The sequence below is a fragment of the Oncorhynchus masou genome, chromosome 26 (assembly GCF_036934945.1).
Source record: "Oncorhynchus masou masou isolate Uvic2021 chromosome 26, UVic_Omas_1.1, whole genome shotgun sequence".
Classification (NCBI taxonomy): Eukaryota; Metazoa; Chordata; class Actinopteri; order Salmoniformes; family Salmonidae; genus Oncorhynchus; species Oncorhynchus masou.
In genome coordinates, this window is record NC_088237.1 from 8,115,469 (window position 1) to 8,134,061 (window position 18,593).

The 18,593-nt window shown below is 39.6% G+C and overlaps 2 protein-coding genes across 2 annotated transcripts; one reads left to right on the top strand and one right to left on the bottom strand.

Annotated features, from left to right (window-relative positions):
- Nucleotides 1–2,893: 2,893 nt before the first annotated feature.
- Nucleotides 2,894–5,931, bottom strand: tprkb (Tp53rk binding protein). The gene is made up of 4 exons (XM_064938247.1): nucleotides 5,696–5,931; nucleotides 5,456–5,578; nucleotides 5,170–5,346; nucleotides 2,894–3,099 (listed from the first exon to the last, which is right to left on the bottom strand). Exons 1-4 carry the CDS (start codon nucleotides 5,834–5,836, stop codon nucleotides 3,019–3,021), a joined length of 522 nt encoding a protein of 173 aa, XP_064794319.1. The 5' UTR covers nucleotides 5,837–5,931; the 3' UTR covers nucleotides 2,894–3,018.
- A 36-nt stretch (nucleotides 5,932–5,967) lies between these two features.
- Nucleotides 5,968–9,573, top strand: alg10 (ALG10 alpha-1,2-mannosyltransferase). Its single transcript, XM_064938246.1, has 3 exons — nucleotides 5,968–6,513; nucleotides 6,865–7,062; nucleotides 7,551–9,573. The coding sequence occupies exons 1-3, from the start codon at nucleotides 6,349–6,351 to the stop codon at nucleotides 8,607–8,609; spliced, it is 1,422 nt and encodes a 473-aa protein (XP_064794318.1). The 5' UTR covers nucleotides 5,968–6,348; the 3' UTR covers nucleotides 8,610–9,573.
- Nucleotides 9,574–18,593: the final 9,020 nt, after the last annotated feature.

Consider the following 18,593-nt stretch of genomic DNA (forward strand, 5'->3'; position numbering starts at 1 on the left):
GATTACTTTTTTCAAATCGAATAAGTTTTCCACATTATTTCAACATCATCACATTGAATTATTCTTTTTTTATTTGAAACAATGTTGATTCAAACAGTTTTTGCACAGTGGTTATCGTGTGAGGAACGTGTTTGCTCGCCAGCGGGCTTATATTTAGAAGATATATTTTTGGGGGGCTAGAGTTATAAACATTGTTATAGTTAAGCAATAAGGAACGAGGGGGTGTGGTATATGGCTAATATACCACGGCTAAGGGCCGTTCTTAAGCACGAAGCATCGCGGAGTGCTGGACACAGCCCTTCGCCGTGGTATATTGGCCATATACCACAAAACCCTGAGGTGCCTTTTTGCTATTATAAACTGGTTACCAACATAACTAGAGCAGTAAAAATAAATGTTTTGTCATACCCGAGGTATACTGATATACCACGGCTGTCAGCCAATCAGCATTCAGGGCTCTTATAAAATGATGCCTATGCCACCTCATATTTTGCCTATGCCATCCTTACTGCCATTTGAATATAGTGCAGCAAAGGGGAAATCGATTCCGGACACAATATGGACAAGGGAGACACATTTAAATGTAGGTGTAGCTGCATGATGTGTTTGTAATTCCATTATCAGAATACAAAAACTGCATTAACTGTCTATACATGGCCAGAAATATATAATTTCAATCAGTTCCCAATGTGTATTTTGATTGTCGACACCTGTCTACAAATGTGGGCACAATCAGAATGTGGACAAAATTAGGAGAAAGTACACGTTAGCACCAGGTATAAATGGAGCTTCTGTAACACACAGGGCTATTGCTGTTAAGCTATGGGACTGGGGACACTGTACAGACTGTAGATGGATGGAGGGGAATCATACTGAACCACGAGGGATCCCAGATGAAAAACGTAGACACCAAAGTGATGCTTTTTTATTTTGAGAAGGATGAACTCTACCATGAACTCTACCATGAGGTGGGATTGTGTTTTTTGATGTCTATTCTGTTCATATGAGGTAAAAAATAAAAATAAATAAAAATGGATCAGTATGTTCATATACATTTGATAGAATTATGATTCAATATCTGCATTTGCAGTATTTGAGAAATGAAATGCACAGCATAATTATATATATATATATATTATTTACAGTAGTTTGGTCAAATAAATCTGTGACATAGTTTCTGATAATTAATTGGTGTTCTTGTCACTAGGATCCTGTCCCTTTGGGCTAGAAGACAAAATGATAAGAGGGAACCAGCGAAGAAATGACAATATCAGACCAAGTACATACAAGAAGTTGTAACAGCTTGCAGTGGCTGTGTCTATTGAATATCATTGTGCTGTGGCCTACATGGACCCAGGACAAAACATAGTTGCCTTGCTATCTTTGAGATAACTCAAGTAGAACTGCATCATCAAAGATTCATATGTGTTACATCTGCTTCAAACATTTCCAGCACGATTCATGTAGCAAAACAAAGAATGTCAGTGACTGGTGACACTGACAGAATCCTGTGAGACAAAAAGGGGGATTTAATAAATCCCCAACCTGAACTGTGACGAATGAACATGAGAACATTGGTTAATGATGATGTACCACAGTGCCCGTCCCACTCCTGCAACTCAAGGAGACCCATTTCCTCTGAGTTCCAGGGCCAGTGGAGAGGACAGGATACTCAGGACAGGACTGTTCCCCAAAGGAACAATGTGATGAATGAAAGGGCTATTTCAAGAGCGAGTTGGTTACACAATGGGTTGGATTATTTGTGTGTTTCATCAAATGTACTGACTGTAAATACATTGCATCATACTGTACAGTAAACCATATTTGATAAATTATCTCAAAACTATAAATAACCAAAGCATAGTCTACTTGTCATTATTGTCTCAGTGCTGCTTATTTAATAAGTATTCATTGTACCTGTTATGGAAATTAAATTATGGAATTTGATTGAGGGCATTTCGAAATCAATGTGATTCTTTTTGTAGTAAATTTGGATGTCTTTGTTTTCCAACCCACGAGGCAATCTTTCACGGTTTACGCTCGATCAGACCGACAACGCTGCGTTTGCCTTGCAGCATTGCATTTTCAGAGGCAGTTTCAGTAGGTTCTGTGTGGTGCATGCATACTGTCTGTGTGATCGAGGTGTAACGGCAACAGAAGTACATTCATTTAGAATGGAATGCACTGCAAATGTCTCTTCAACACAATGCTGCAAGGCAAACGGAGCGTTCCAGACATGAATGCACTTCTGGTGTACCAAAATGCAACGACAATGTCGGTGTGATCAAGGTGTCAGGCTAAATCAATTCATTTAACAGGGTGGTGAAAGTGCACGGTGATGAGATTGACGCTCCTTTCCAATAAATATCCAGGGTCTTATTCTGGTGACATGATGATCGATGCTTGGCTGCCATTTGATAAATACAAATAATTTAGCTAATTTGCCCAGAAAAATCTCATCATGTAGACAATACCCGCACTGTATATGCGAACTGTAGGCTACAGCGCAGTGCCAAGGCAAGAGTGGCCACAACGGTGGGCACATTCGCTATATAATGCAATTATTTTGTGACAAAACTATCAGTTGAGTTGAAAATGTGATGGCAATCCATCTACATGTTTTATTGGGTACATGTACATTTAAACGCAAAAGGTCTTTTTTATGTGCACTACACCTTTTCTCCGCAACAAGTCAATTTGATAAAACATCTCTGATGGGGAAATGTGCATATAGTTTTTATGCAGATTTTAGAGTATTTGCATGAATATCTGTAGCCAATTGGGTGGGAACCTAGCTATAGACACTAACCACTAAGGTTGGTACTCCTACGTATGTCACTTTCTAACCAGATTCAACATGGCTGGTGTGTAAATTAACAAGTCATACGAAAACTAAAAATAAACATGTTTAATAACATATTCGAGGAGGAAAACGTTTGATTTATGACATTGTGCAACAACATCAATATGAAACGCTCAACAACAACTGACATAACAGGAAGGGTTCCATTTGCTGAGCTACATGACATCTTTGGTTGCCATCCTGCAGACAACAGCATCCAGTAGACACGTATCCTCCTGGGGTGTGGTTTTGTACAGCTGGAGAGAAAAGAAAACAAGAGCATGGTGAGTTAGAAATATGAATTAAAAAGTGTCACTCCACAATGATACAATAGCTTTACAGTACAAAATACAGACTGTAAAAAACACATTGTGGACCAGTCAAAGAGTTGAGGCACAAAAAGCAGTCAGTCAAACATGGTACAATATTTTGTTTGGAGTCATTTATAACACATGAAAATCTCTACATTATTGCTATCAGTTATTATACATGACATCATTTATATAAATGTATGCAGATGCAGTAGATAAAAGGACGTTTAGGTCCTTAAAACAAAAAGTCTCCATCGGAGGTTAAGGTGGCAGGCTTTGGTGCAATCCTTTAAACAATCACACAATTTACTTTTTTCATCTCGAACGTTAAAATGTTTATTCTGGCTTGACAGTTGACTTAGTAGATCATTCCTAATGTTGCTGTGTAACCTACAGTAAAGCAAGGCATGAGCTTCTGTTTTAACGGATCCATCGTTGCAAAAAGAACAGACACGTTTATCTAAGGGAGCGTTGGTGTATTGACGAGTCTCAATCAGGGATGTCAACTGTTGAGGGCCCAAAAAAGTGACACTTTTTTTTGTTGCACTGAAACATGCAAAACTAATTAACTAATTTTAAGTTAGTGAATTAGTTTTACTAATTAAACAACAAAAGAAGATGATCTACAAGATCAGTCTGTGTGTAAAATAAAAAAAGTGGTTGATGTGAATGAAAGTCACAGCTAAAAAATGTGAAGAAAGCAATCCAATGTTATTTGTTGCCTAGACTTACTGCATATGACACACAAGTCTTGATTAAAAAAAACAATACACTAATATTGCAGTTAGCCATGACAGCCTTTATAATAGAAAGTGTGTGACCACACACACATCTAAATATTGCACTTGGGAAAAAACATAAAGTCAAAATAGAATGAAACAAACAACGCTATTTTTGCTCTATTGTAGTGGCCACTAGAGTAGATATTGATCAAGTGCACAAAGCTACGTGTGCAAAAATAACATTCACTGAGTAAAACATTTAATACTCCCCCTCACTCAGACAAGTGTAACTATCAAGTTCGACACAACAAAAGCAATATCACATCATGATGCTGCCACCACCATGCTTCGCCGTAGGGATGGTGCCATGTTTCCTCCATGCCAAAGAGTTCAATGTTGGTTTCATCAGACAGAGAATCTTATCAAAAGACACCTATCTTTTGGCAAACTCCAAGTGGGCTGTCATGTGCTTTTTACTGAGGAATGGCTTCCGTCTGGCCACTCTACCATAAAGGCCTGATTTGTGGAGTGCTGCAGAAATGATTGTCTTTCTGGAAGGTTCTCCCATCTCCACAAAGGAACTCTGGAGCTCTGTCAGAGTGACCATTGGGTTCTTGGTCACCTCCCTGACCAAGGTCCTTCTCCCCAGATTGCTCAGTTTGGCCAGGCGGCCAGCTCTCGGAAGAGTTTTTGTGATTCCAAACTTCTTCAATTTAAGAATGATGGAGGCCACTGTGTGCTTGGGAACTTCTATGCTGCAGAAATGTTTTGGTACCCTTCCCCAGATCTGCGCCTCGCCACAATCCTGTCTCAGAGCTCTATGGACAATTCCTTTGACCTCATGGTTTGGTTTTTGCTCTGACATCCACTGTGGGACCTTATATAGACAGGTGTGTACCTTTCCAAATCATGCCAAATCAATTGAATTTACCCCAGGTGAACTCCAATCAAGTTGTAGGATCTCAAGGATGATCAATAGAAACAGGATGTACCTGTGCTCAATTTTGAGACTCATAGCAAATGGTCTGAATACTTATGAAAACAAGGTATTTATGTTTTTGACTTTTAATAAACCTGTTTTCACTTTATCATTACGGGGTATTGTGTGTAGATTGCTGAGGATTTAAAAAAGCAAAACATTTTCGAATAAGGCTGTAACGTAACAAAATGTGGGAAAAGTCAAGGGGTCTGAATACTTTCTGAAGGCACTGTATATATTATATTAGTGTGTGTGTGTGTGTGTGCGTCCAACACTCCAGGAAAAACAAGACTTAGAAAGAAAAACAAGACCAACCTTTTTGACCTTAGCAGGGTCGGTCAACATGGAGACATCTTCAACTGGGATCTGTTGTCCATCCACCTTGGCAATGATGTCAGTCATGTGCTGCGTCTCCTCTTTGAGATGGACTAGAACTATGAGAACAGCACTGTCACTGTCTGACATCCCAAACCTCTTGAAGGCCTCTGAAATCTAAAGGAAAATATATGTCAAAGACATTGGGATGGGATATTACTTTGAAAGGAGTGTCAACATATATGTGTGTGTGTGTGTGTTTGTGATACATTTAGAGGCTACTTACATTATTAGTGGGTGAAAGGTTGTAGATGATTTCGGAATATAAACTCCTTGTCTTCATTTTTCCAGTACTATGTAAATGAACTGCCTTGTTTGCTGCCACTAGCACTTGGAAGGGGTTCACTATCTGCAAACATTTCAAATCATCAGTTTGTGGATCATTACATCAACTTCAGTCAAGCATTCATACATTACATCAAACCAACATTTATAGCTAGCTAGCTAGCTAGCTAGATTGTCTCACCATAGACGGGTTTATCAAGGCACCATTAATCTTTCCTTCCATGGCATTTTTCCTCAATTCTGCAGCGTTTTTGACATCTTTGAATAGCAACTGAGTTACAGTACGATCAGGAAAGAGTTCCAATTCCTGAGTTGAATACATAACTGAAGAATAACGAATTTGTGGATAAAAAAAGACTCGAACATTTCAGTTAGACCATCTCACGTGGTTAAAAAAAATACACAGGGAACAAAAACAAGGTAACACAATTAATCTGAAAGGTTCCGGTTTTACACGACTAAAAATATTTATGCTGTACCTAATAATTGTCAATACTTATTATGAAATAAAATATATTAGATATACTCGCATAAACGATTGTACGATAGAGAAGCAATTCAATAATTTGTGAAATAATATTGATAGGAACTTAGAATTTTTAAACAGCTCCTGTACGGACTACCTTCCACTGACGGGACCACCAAACTGTAAAAAAAAATGTAACTCTTCCGTTCGCTTTTAAGCTAGATTAAAATATCTGTATTTTTTTGTCATTTTATATACATTTCATCTGTAGTTAACATGAAATTAAACGTATGTTGCGTACACCATATGTAAATATCTAGCTAATTTTAGATTGATTTCCGCGTTAGTTCGGGAATTTCTAGGTGAAGATGGAGAAATTCGAAGGGTACATTTTCACTGCTCTCTGCAGCACCAACTTTTTGGTTTCGTGTCTCCTTTTCTCCAAAATAACTCGGGAGCAAAGGGAGCCCTACATGGACGAAATATTTCACGTCCGTCAAGCTCAGAAATACTGCTACGGGAAGTTCAACGAGGTATCATTTTGCTCTGTCAATGAAATTTCCTTGATTTTATTACATTGTTTGCTTGTCGGATTAACGCAACGCTTGTCCTTTGAATATTGTGACAGAATGCTAGCTAGACTTTTTAACCCTTCTCTAAACCATCTGTGACTATGAACACAGACAGATTACTCTCGCTAGTCATTATTGTGGATACCATGCCTGAATCCTGAAATGCATTGTAATTCTGCAGTGGTATATTGCCCTATATATAACTAAACCATTTGGCGTCTGTCTAGTTTAAATAACATGAACCCTTTTAAATTAAATGCTGTAGTAGAGGCCCTTTAACGGGTACTTTTTCCTTTCTCTTTGTTGTTCCAGTGGGACCCAATGATCACCACGCTTCCTGGCCTGTACCTGGCGTCAGTGGGCGTGATCAAGCCAGTGGTGTGGCTCGTGGACCTCACAGGGAAGGTAGTGTGTTCTACCGCAATGCTGCGCTTCATCAACCTCCTCTTCAACTGTGGCATCCTCTACCTGCTCTATCTCGTCATCTGCAAGCTCCACCTCAAAGAGAAGGTAATAATGTTATTACATGTTATTACATTTATAACATCCCCAAGGGTGGCAAGCTCCTGTTCTGGAAAGCTTCAATGTGCGCACTAGCATTTGTGATGTGGTATATTTTTCATTAATTGTGTTTAGTTGGTGTTTTGTGCTGTCAGCTAATACTGGTTGCCGGAATAATGGTTGGGTATATTGAGCAATATGTTATAATGTTTTGTTAGGATTAATTCTGAATCTATGTCAATGTTTAGATTTGTTTAAACTTGGGTGAAAAGGAAGTTAGTGTTGAAATATATTACATTTGACCAAAAAAAAACTGCTTATATATTGTACTAAGCTTTGTTTTTATGGAGACATGGCTTTTGCTCCAGTACAACTTTTACTCACCTTACGTAAATAATTTTGGTATAAATTAAGACTTTGAAAAAAATGATTGAATGCCCTTAAAGCTTCAATTGCATTAATTTTGTTAGTTATAACAACCATGGTTTCTCTTTCAGACTAAGACGGCCTCCCGCAGAGTTCTCTCAGCCCTGTCCCTGTCTACCTTCCCCGTGCTCTACTTCTTCAACTTCCTTTACTACACAGATGCCGGATCTACTTTCTTCATCCTCTTCACGTACCTCATGACCCTGCATGGCTGTCACAAAGCCTCGGCACTCCTCGGCGTCTTCGCCATATTCTTCCGCCAGACAAACATCATCTGGGTGGCGTTCTGTGCCGCCACGGTGGTGGCCAACAAGATGGATGAAACCTGGAGGACGGAACAGTCAAAGAAGAAGGATGACAAGTTGCCCTGTCAGATACCTTTCTCCGTAAGTGGGGTGAAGAGAGTGATGCGTTTCCTGTTGGAATTCCTGACCACGGCCAATCACGTGAAGGCTGTGACGCTAGTGGCGTGGCCGTACATTCTTGTTGCCGTGGGTTTTATCGCCTTCATCGTGTTGAATGATGGGATCGTAATCGGGGACAGAACCAGTCACGAGGCCTGTCTCAACTTCCCTCAGCTCTTCTACTTCTTCTCCTTTGCCCTCTTCTTCTCCATCCCCACGTCGCTGTGCTACCACCGAGCTCTCCGCTTCCTCCAGACCCTCAAGAAGCAGCCACTGCTCTACTTAGTGATCACAGGACTCTGCCTGCTCCTAGTGTGGAAGTTCACCTTTGTGCACAAGTACCTCCTGGCTGACAACAGACACTTCCCCTTCTATGTGTGGAAGAGGATCTTCCAGAAGCACGAGGCGGTGCGTTTTGCCCTCATCCCGGCATACGTGTTTGCAGCGTGGAACTTCGTGGACACTCTGAAATCCCGGTCGTTGTTCTGGATCCTGGCGTTCCTGGTGTGTCTGCTGGCGGCCACAGTGCCTCAGAAGCTGCTAGAGTTCAGGTACTTTATTGTTCCGTACCTGCTCTACCGCCTCCACATGCCCCTGCCCTCCCTCACCAGACTGGTGCTGGAGTTCCTGTTCTATACAGCCGTCAACGCAGCCACACTCTACATCTTCGTCAACAAGACTTTTCAATGGCCAAATAGTCCGGCTGTACAGAGGTTTATGTGGTAGCCTGACCTGAACAGGAGGAACCCAGTCATTTGGAAAAACTATAGGTTATACTTTTTCTATTTTAAATGAGTAGGGCCAGGAGTTTTTCCTGTTGTGATGAGATCATACTCAGGAAAAAAAACATGGCCCAACATGTGAGAGAATGCATTTCATGTGAAAAATACTTTAAAAAGCACAAGATGTTTATAATGTACATTTGAACTGTGACTTGTACATTGAATTATGTAATTTGGATGGAGGAAGAGGCCAAAAAAATGTAAAAGCCAAATTGTAAAGCAGCAATCTGTGTATTATACTGTATGTTTAAACAAAAAATAATAATTCTGCAAATGAAGAACATTCATGACTTATCTTAATTTAACTCTATGGTAGAGTTATATGAAATGATGTGGCTCTCTTTGTAAACATACAACATCCCTGACTGTATTCAAATAAATGAATTAGTCTGTATTTCCCTATTCTCTACTGGAAATAGCATCCATAAACCATGTAAACAAACATCTGTGTATACATTCTGCTGCAATATCCTGAAGAGTAAAGCTGTGATATACAATGGGTTAGAATCATCTTTTTTCTTTCTACTGTATTTTAGATTATCTCAATCCTGCACCCAACTGAAAACCCCTTGAATAATGTTCTTGAACTTCTTTGTGTTTCTTGAGTGTGTTTGGTTGCCCTAAAATTCCAGAATCCTTCTCTGTCCTTTAGGCCTAAGATATCATCCAGTAGCTTAACTATTCAAGTCAGTTTATTAAATCATTGTCTTTAATAACACATGTAGATTCTTCAAAAGTAGTGTGTTACATTAGCTTCAGAAATGTTTATTTGGTCAGAATTGATTACTTTAACCTGTATTTTCTACCTGCATCGTTACCTGTCTGTTGCTGATCTTTTATTGTCCCTGTATGGCTGTCCCTGGGCTGAAATGATCAAATGAAGTGACGCAATAAAATTATTAATGTCATACTAATATTGTTGAGTACATTTTTGCCACTTCCTGATGCTTTCATACACCAATTTCACCACAAGGTGGTGGTCTAATAGTTTGTGAATATAAACTCAGCAAAAAAAGAAACGTCCCTTTTTCAGGACTCTGTCTTTCAAAGATAATTCGTAAAAATACAAATAACTTCACAGATCTTCATTGTAAAGGGTTTAAACACTGTTTCCTGTGCTTGTTGATTGAACCATAAACAATTAATGAACATGCACCTGTGGAACAGTTGTTAAGACACTAACAGCTTACAGACGGTAGGCAAAATAAGGTCACAGTTAAGAAAAGTTCAATGTGCCTTCGGCATGCTGCAAGGAGGACTGCAGATGTGGCCAGGGAAATAAACGTCAATGTCCGTACTGTGAGACACTTAAGACAGTGCTACAGGGAGACAGGACAGACAGCTGATCGTCCTCGCAGTGGCCGACCACGTGTAACAACACCTGCACAGGATCGGTACATCCAAACATCACACCCGCGGGTCAGGCACAGGATGCCAACAACAACTTCCCGAGTTAAACCAGGAACGCACAATCCCTCCATCAGTGCTCAGACTGTCTGCAATAGGCTGAGAGAGGCTAGACTGATGGCTTGTAGGCCTGTTTTAAGGCAAGTCCTCAACAGACATCACCGGCAATAGCGTTGCCTATGGGCCCAAACCCACCGTCGCTGGACCAGACAGGACTGGCAAAAAGTGCTCTTCACTGACGAGTCGCGGTTTTGTCTCACCAGGGGTGATGGTCAGAGTCGCGTTTATCGTTGAAGGAATGAGCGTTACACCGAGGCCTTTGGATTTGGAGGTTGACGGTCCGTCATGGTCTGGGCGGTGTGTCACAGCATCATTGGACTGAGCTTGTTGTCATTGCAGGCAATCTCAACGCTGTGCATTACAGGGAAGGCATTCTCCTTTATGTGGTCCCCTTCCTGCAGGCTCATCCTAACATAAACCCTCCAGCATGACAATGCCACCACTACTGCTCGTTCTGTGCGTGATTTCCTGCAAGACAGGAATGTCAGTGTTCAATCATGGCCAGCGAAGAGCCCGGATCTCAATCCCATTGAGCACGTCTGGAACCTGTTGGATCGAAGGGTAAGGGCTAGGGTCATTCCCCCCAGAAATGTATGGGAACTAGCAGGTGCCTTGTTGGAAGAGTGGGGTAACATCTCACAGCAAGAACGGGCAAATCTGGTGCAGTCCATGAGGAAATGCACTGCAGTACTTATTGCAGCTCATGGCACACCAGATACTGACTGTTACTATTGATTTTGACCCCCCTTTGTTCAGGGAGACATTATTCCATTTCTATTAGTCACGTCTGTGGAACTTGTTCAGTTTATGTCTCAGTTGTTGAATCTTGTTATATTCATTCAAATATTTACACATGTTAAGTTTGCTGAAAATAAATGTAGTTGACAGTCAGGGAACGTTTTTTTGTTGTTGCTGAGTTTACATACGAACTCAATGTTGAATTGTGCACGATTAGCTTGATTGGAAAATATTGCTTTGATAGAACATAAAAAAGGTTTGACAATAATTATATGAAGTGTGTAAATGGAACTGTATATCAGAATTTGTGACTGGTTGTGAAGAGACAAAGAAACAAGAATAAACAAGCCTACTGTAAATGAGATATTGATTGTCTTGTAGCTTAAGCTATAACGTTAGTGTTGTGAAGTGCTCTTCCTACCAGCACTGATGTCAATAGAGTAATCAAGTATGCTCTCTACTAGGGTTGTAATGATTCTCCGATATGCATCGGTGCCCGATTCAAGTGTTTAAGATACAACTGCATCTGTCTGCGGACACCCAACCAATCCAAATGTAGGTAGCATGCATCGGTCAGAACATTGATTCCAACATTGTGTATCGCCTGTTCACTAAAATGTTTTGCTCATATTACATTCTATATATCTCCAGAAAATACCTCTCATATTTTAAGTCAACGGATGCGTCCTCTCCTTCAGTCTCGAATTGCATGTTACTGTGTTGACAGCCATTGATCTAAAAGTAATATTACATGCCACACAACCCCAGGCAACTTAATATCAGTAGCCTCGTCAAATTGCGCGACTGTGCCCAGCTTCCCACACTGACCAACGCCAGATAGGCGGCCTTTTCCTGTTCTTGCACAACTGCGCTCCAACTTCAGCATTTAATGCTGAAATGGCTTGCGAGATATTAGGCTTCATTAGTCGAGTGACAACCTATGTAATTTGCTAGGTTATTATTATTTATGCGCAGTTGAAAATTGTGTTTTACCGAAATAAAGGTAAGCCACTGGAGACCGCTCTCATCTGGCTATCGCTATTTTTTGATATACAAGGAAAAGTTGATCATTTCATGACGAGGACAATAATCATATTTGCGAGGAGCACTGCATGACGGAAGCGACAGATCTCTCTCCATAAAAACGTAAACATTGCCAAAACCATTCGATTTTGAAGTGGGGGGTGAAGTCCAAAACTGCGCTATCTATTCATTGGTTTATGTCATACCACTTAATCTGCAAAAGGTACACGTTCATTTGCAGGTAATGGTGATTTCAGAACCAAAGTGTGTGTGTGTGGGGGGGGGGTTAACAAGAAAAAAAACCTGTCCCTAAATGTGAGAGAATGCATTTCATGTGAAAAATACTTTGAAAAGCACAATACGTTTATAATGTACATTTGAACTGTGACTTGTACATTGAATTATGTCATTTGGATGGAGGAAGAGGCCAAAAAATGTAAAAGCCAAATTGTAAAGCAGAGATCTGTGTATTATACTGTATGGTTTAAAAAACTATTTGTTTTCTGCAAATGAAGAACATTCATGACTTCTGCATTTAACTCTATGGTAGAAATGGTAGTTATACGAAATGATGTGGCTCTCTTTGTAAACATACAACATTCCTGACTGTATTTTAGATTATCTCAATCGTGGCCCCAACTGCGATCCCTTAAATAATTTTCTTGAACTTCTTTGTGTTTCTTGAGTGTGATTGTTAGCCCTAAAATTCCAGAGTCCTCCTCTGTCCTTTAGACCTAAGATATTAACTATTCAAGTCAATGATTTAATAAACTGTCTTTAATAACAGGGGGGTAAAAAGAAAACAGGCTACATTACCCTCCCTAATCTGATATTGGTAGTGAGGTGGTAGCCTCCTTTATGGCTCAACTCAATTTAGTACATACACCATAGACATACATCGTTTAACCACACCACAAACCCACGGAAGTCAGCTCAGACAGATCCAGCTCAAAGAGGCCCAGCTCACGAGCTCCATCGGCAGCATATTTGAATTTAGAATGGAAAATAAACGTGTTTAATGCAACAAATCGTATTGAACCAAATCGCAGCGATGCGCATACACTCAAACTAAAACGTATCCTTCCTGTATCTATCAGAGCCCATGTATCTAGTTACGTATTGAATCGTCTTGAAAGGGAACGATGCACATCCCTACTCTCCACCAACCAAACCGACTCGAGTATACTCACACTGTTCTCAACATGAGTTCTCTGCTGTTTATATAAGTGCTTTATAATGAGACAGACAGGATGTAACTGGAATTATCATCCAGTGTTGATTACACTATTCAGCCAAAAGTTGCTTGGTTAACGACTAATTATCATTTAGTTGTTATTGCAATGATAAGCTCCTCATATGAACGCACAATGTTATGTGCTGTTTTAAGGTTTTGGCTTGGAAGGACCGTAAAAGCTCTGTGTAATAAGAATGTATTATGGACCTATAGTAGCTGTTTTTAATCATGAAAACCAGTTAAGGTTTGTTATTGTTGCAAGTATAAAATGTTAGGTGTGTGGGTGGTAGGGGTGTCTGTAGAGGTTTCATCTTTACACACACACACACACACACAAATTGCTCCCTATTCTGAGCATTCCCTTTGTGCCCACAGAATACACACAGTATTGGTTTTATTAGTCCAGCGGATAAGAACCAAATATATCAGAGATCCTTCCACTTTATGATACAAGTATCAAACTTGGTACACTCATACTGACTACCTCGAGGGCCATTTTTAAAGATTGGAGGCAGTCTGGGAAGCATGTCAGTCAACCACGGTGGCCATTTTAATAAAATGACAGCAATTCGAATTTCCTGTTGGAACAAAATAGGATAAAATCATTCCCAACAATATCAAAATGACTTAGTAATGTTATTTACCTATTAAATAAACCCAACAGATAATATAGACAACACTTCTGATCATAAAATACTCTGAAGACCTTCATGGGGGTCATGTTGAGGTCATTTTGACCATAATTCACCGGCTACGGGAGAAAATTGTGGACATTGTGATAGAGCCACCACATTTCACACACAGCTGGGGCATGTTTAAATAAATATTTTTGGCTATTGTGCCATCACAGATTTTGTCCATTACCCCCTGCCGGCCATTTCCATCATGTCTGCCAAACAGCTGCATGGGGCCATATTGGACTAGATTAACTTGGTACATACAGCACAATGATGGATTAAAATGCTTCAGGGTGTCTTGAAAACACAAGAAATGGGCAAGAAATACGTATCGTTTAAACTTTTAGTCGAAAAGTGTTGAAAACGCTTGCCAAGTTAATGCTTTTTGTTCATGTTTTCATGGTTAGTTCCAATAGTTTACATGTAAATACTCTAAAAAGTAATATGGTATTCCCTGAAGTCTACTGATTGCAATGATATATAATGTGATATTCTGTTTTGTGTTATTTTTAAGAAAAATTACAGGAAACCTGTCCGGTACACATCATTTTAGGTAAAATCCCATAGGAATGTATCATGTCCAGCAAAGAGACAGGTAACCCATTTTAACAAAATACTTTTATGATGAGAGCGTTCGGCCAATCGTGAAAGATAATTTACGAAAGATAATGATCTTTTTCCCCTATAAAACAAAGTGGAAAAACAAAGCAGATAGCAGAGAATATGTCTACCATTTACTCTTACCTCTTGGACAGACCAGAGCAGTTTTACATATGCAGTTTTAGAAACTGTTCTTCGTTCTTTAACTGTTATGTGGTACCGCAGGAATTTTGATAGTGCACTGGGCTGGGGGTCAGAAGGTTGTGGGTTCGCACTGTGAACAAGAGTAGTGGTGGAAAGATCTCCTTTATGGTAAAAGCATTGCATGAATCGATCATCATACTTGCATGTCAGAGAAAAAAATGTATTTTTATAAACATTTGATACACTTTAATATGTCAAATTATGTAGAATTGTAACGGCTTTCTTCTGGTGAAAGAGAGGCGGACCAAAATGCAGCGTGGTTATTTTTGTCCATCTTTAATAAAGATGAAAATACAACAATCTACAAAACAAGAAACGTGAAAAAACCGAAACAGTCCTATTTGATGCCACAAAGACAGGAACAATCACCCACAAAACCCAACACAAAACAGGCTACCTAAATATGGTTCCCAATCAGAGACAATGACTAACACCTGCCTCTGATTGAGAACCGTATCAGGCCAAACATAGAAATAGACAAACCAGACACACAACATAGAATGCCCACCCAGCTCACGTCCTGACCAACACTAAAACAAGGAAAACACACAAGAACGATGGTCAGAACATGACATAAAGAATCTGTTTTAGTACCAGACAAATTACAGAAATGATAAGCTAAGATTGTACAGAGAGATAGGCCTATGTGTTCATCTTATCATATTACTCCAATGCCAAATCAGTATGTCTTGTTTGCAATGAAACTGTCCCTGTTTGCAAATAATTCAATCTGAGAAGTCATTCGGATTCTGAGCATGGTACTCTCAAAAGTTAAGCCTACCTTTCCAACCCAGACAGAGTAGGCCTACCGACACAAAAAAATAATAAAACTTTAAATGCTCGCTACTCTGCTTAAAACTTCATTGGGATAGGGGGCAGCATTGGGAAGTTTGGATGAAAAGCGCACCCAGAGTAAATTGCATTTTACTCAGGCCTAGAAGCTAGAATATGTGTATGATTTGCATAGAAAACACTCTAAGGTTTCCAAAACTGTTAAATAATGTCTGTGAGTATAACAGAACTCATATGGCAGGCAAAAACCTGACAAAAATCCAACCAGGAAGTGGGAAATCTGATGTTTGTAGTTTTTTGAAGTGATTGCCTGTCCAATATCCTGTGTCTGTGGGGTCAGATTGCACTTCCTAAGGCTTCCAGTAGATGTCAACAGTCTTTAGAAGTTGTTTCAGGCTTCTATTGTGAGAGGGGAGAGAATTAGAGCATCCAGTATTGGTTCAGCTGGCTCAGCTGAAACCGCGAGCTCCGTTCCCCTTTTGTCTCCTTCGCTGTAGAAGGTTGTAGCTCAGTCTCTGAATGTCAATGAAATGAAACAACCATATCCCCATTTGCACTGGAGTCATGTCTTTCCTGGGTATTTCACAGCTTGTTTGAAGCATAAAGCATCGCGGTCCAAAGCGCTTTCATAGATAACTTTAAATAATTGGATCTGGGGGGGGGGGGGATACTAAGGTAAAATATGGAATTTTTTAAAGATGATCATAAAGATATAGAAATGTATAAATATTTAATTTGGCCTTTACTACTATTGCCCATAGAAACACATTGATCAACACATTCATAAATGGCATAAAAATACAGTCAAAAAATGTATCATAAGGAATACGGTTTTGAAGTGTCTGCCTATTGAGGGACACATACTTAACCCCTTATTTTTGTTGGCACAAAACTACGTCAATAGTTGCATTCCTTTGTTTGGGTTACCTTCAAATGAGTCCCCTTACACTTATAGGAGAAAACCATTGTGTTTGTGAGAGTCTTGCTTTTCCACAGTGGGGTCAAATTAGTTTTGTAGGCCAAACCTCCAGATGCTACAGGTGTTTTCGTGAAAAGACCGATTTTCAGGATGTCTCACCTCTGACAAACATTGAGGTACCTCGGTCTCCTTCCACCACAGATGTGGAAGGCTGACATAGGCGGATGCGGTTGATTGAAGCGCAGCCCATGCAAAAAGAACAGGTATCTCTATCTTAAATTAGACGGATTTTGATGTGGGGTTTTTCTATTATGTTACTTAGATTGACGTGTCAATAGACTCTTAAGGGTAAATAAAAGGTAGGCCTATGGCAAACCCTCACATACCCCCTCAATTTGAGTCTTGGTTTTAACTTAACAGCCCTTCACAGACATGGAGGTAAGATATATTTAAAGATTACATGGTGGGTGGAGGAATTGACCGACAAATCTTTGGATATAGCAGGCTATAGCCTAATTTCGTCCGTCAGACAGGTAGGTCTACCACTTATTTCTTAAATAGGAAGAAATAGACTCCAACACAACACAAAGCCCTCTCGTGGGTCTAATGGGGTCTAATTAAAATGAAGATGTTTTAAATTAATTAGGACTTTTAGCACCATGAGCTGTCCCATTTCCCATTGATTGTGCCCCAGCTGTTACTGCAAGTTTCAGCACCACAATGTAAGTTACAAAAATGTGGCTTATTGTGAGATCAATAACTTTGATGAATACATTACGGGATTTTTTGTTGTTGTCGTTGTAAATCAATTATAGTAGTAGCAAGCCTTCAAAGTTGATCGCCAGTTCTCCTTCTCGTCTTCGGATCTCCTTCTCAAACTGAACAGAACACAGGCTATTCCGCTCAAGATCATGCATTTTTTGGACTAGGCCTAATCCCCAGCAAAAATTTTGGAAGAAGCCTTAGACTCTCCTACTGAACTGCCACTATATTCCTACACAGTACAGCCATTGGTTAGGCAGCACACAAAAATGTTCTTGTGAACGATCTTGCGAGACATTGATTTGTCGCTCTGGTGGGCTCCGGCAGCACTACATCCCTGATTATAAATGGGGTTGTTCGAGCCTTGAATGCTGATTGACTGACAGACGTGTTTATTCAGACCGTATACCAAGGGTATGACAAAACATTTATTTTTACTGCTCTAATTACATTGGTAACCAGTTTATAATAGCAATAAGGCACCTCGGGGGTTTGTGGTATATGTGTCCTAGCACTCAGCGATGCATTGTGCTTAAGAACAGCCCTTAGCCGTGGTATGTTGGCCTGGATATATTGGCGTGGTATATTGGTCTTATTGTTTAATTATACTCCGTTTTGCAAAATAACCACCAACCAACTCCATAGGGACATATTGGACAGGATTCACATGGCCATATCTCAACAGATAATTGGTACATACAGTCCAATGATGGCTTAAAATGTTTGAGGGGGTCTGGAGAACACAATAAAATGGTATGCCATCTACTGTATATGCATCTTATAAGTATTTTCAGTGTGCAAAGCTGTCATCAAGGCAAAGGGTGGCTACTTTGAAGAATCTAAAATCTTTGTTTAACACTTTTTTGGTTACTACATGATTCCATATGTGTTATTTAATAGTTTTGATGTCTTTACTATTATTCTACAATGTCGAAATTAGTCAAAATAAAGAAAAACCCTGGAATGAGTTGGTGTGTCCAGACTTTTGACTGGTACTGTATTTTTACAGTATGAATAACTATGAGCTGGATTGCATGTCTTTGCAATTCATATATTTTCATTTGTGCTCGTTAGCATATTTACCTAGCAGCCTCCATGGAGATTCAATATTACATGTACTAATTGTGTTAGCATTCTGCTAATCAAATCAAATCAATCTTTATTCATACAGAACATTTCAGACATGGAATGCAACACAATGTGCTTCACAGGAAAAAAATGAATGAAAACAATGAAATTAATAACAAATATTTACCACATAAGAGGATGAAAAAAAAATAAAAAAAGACGCCAAATGTGCTTTTATTTTTTTTAAATCCTGTACCCGTTCTGTACTAAGCCATATTACCGTAAATTCCGCGACAAGAGAAAGATGGTTTGAAGACATAAATATCTGGATACTGTCCAACCCGACCTCCAAAGATGAAAATGGATCCAAGGACATGAAGCCATTCAAATAGAACTCTACCTTTTTGAAAGGGATGTATGGGACACGATAGCAAGGAAACCATT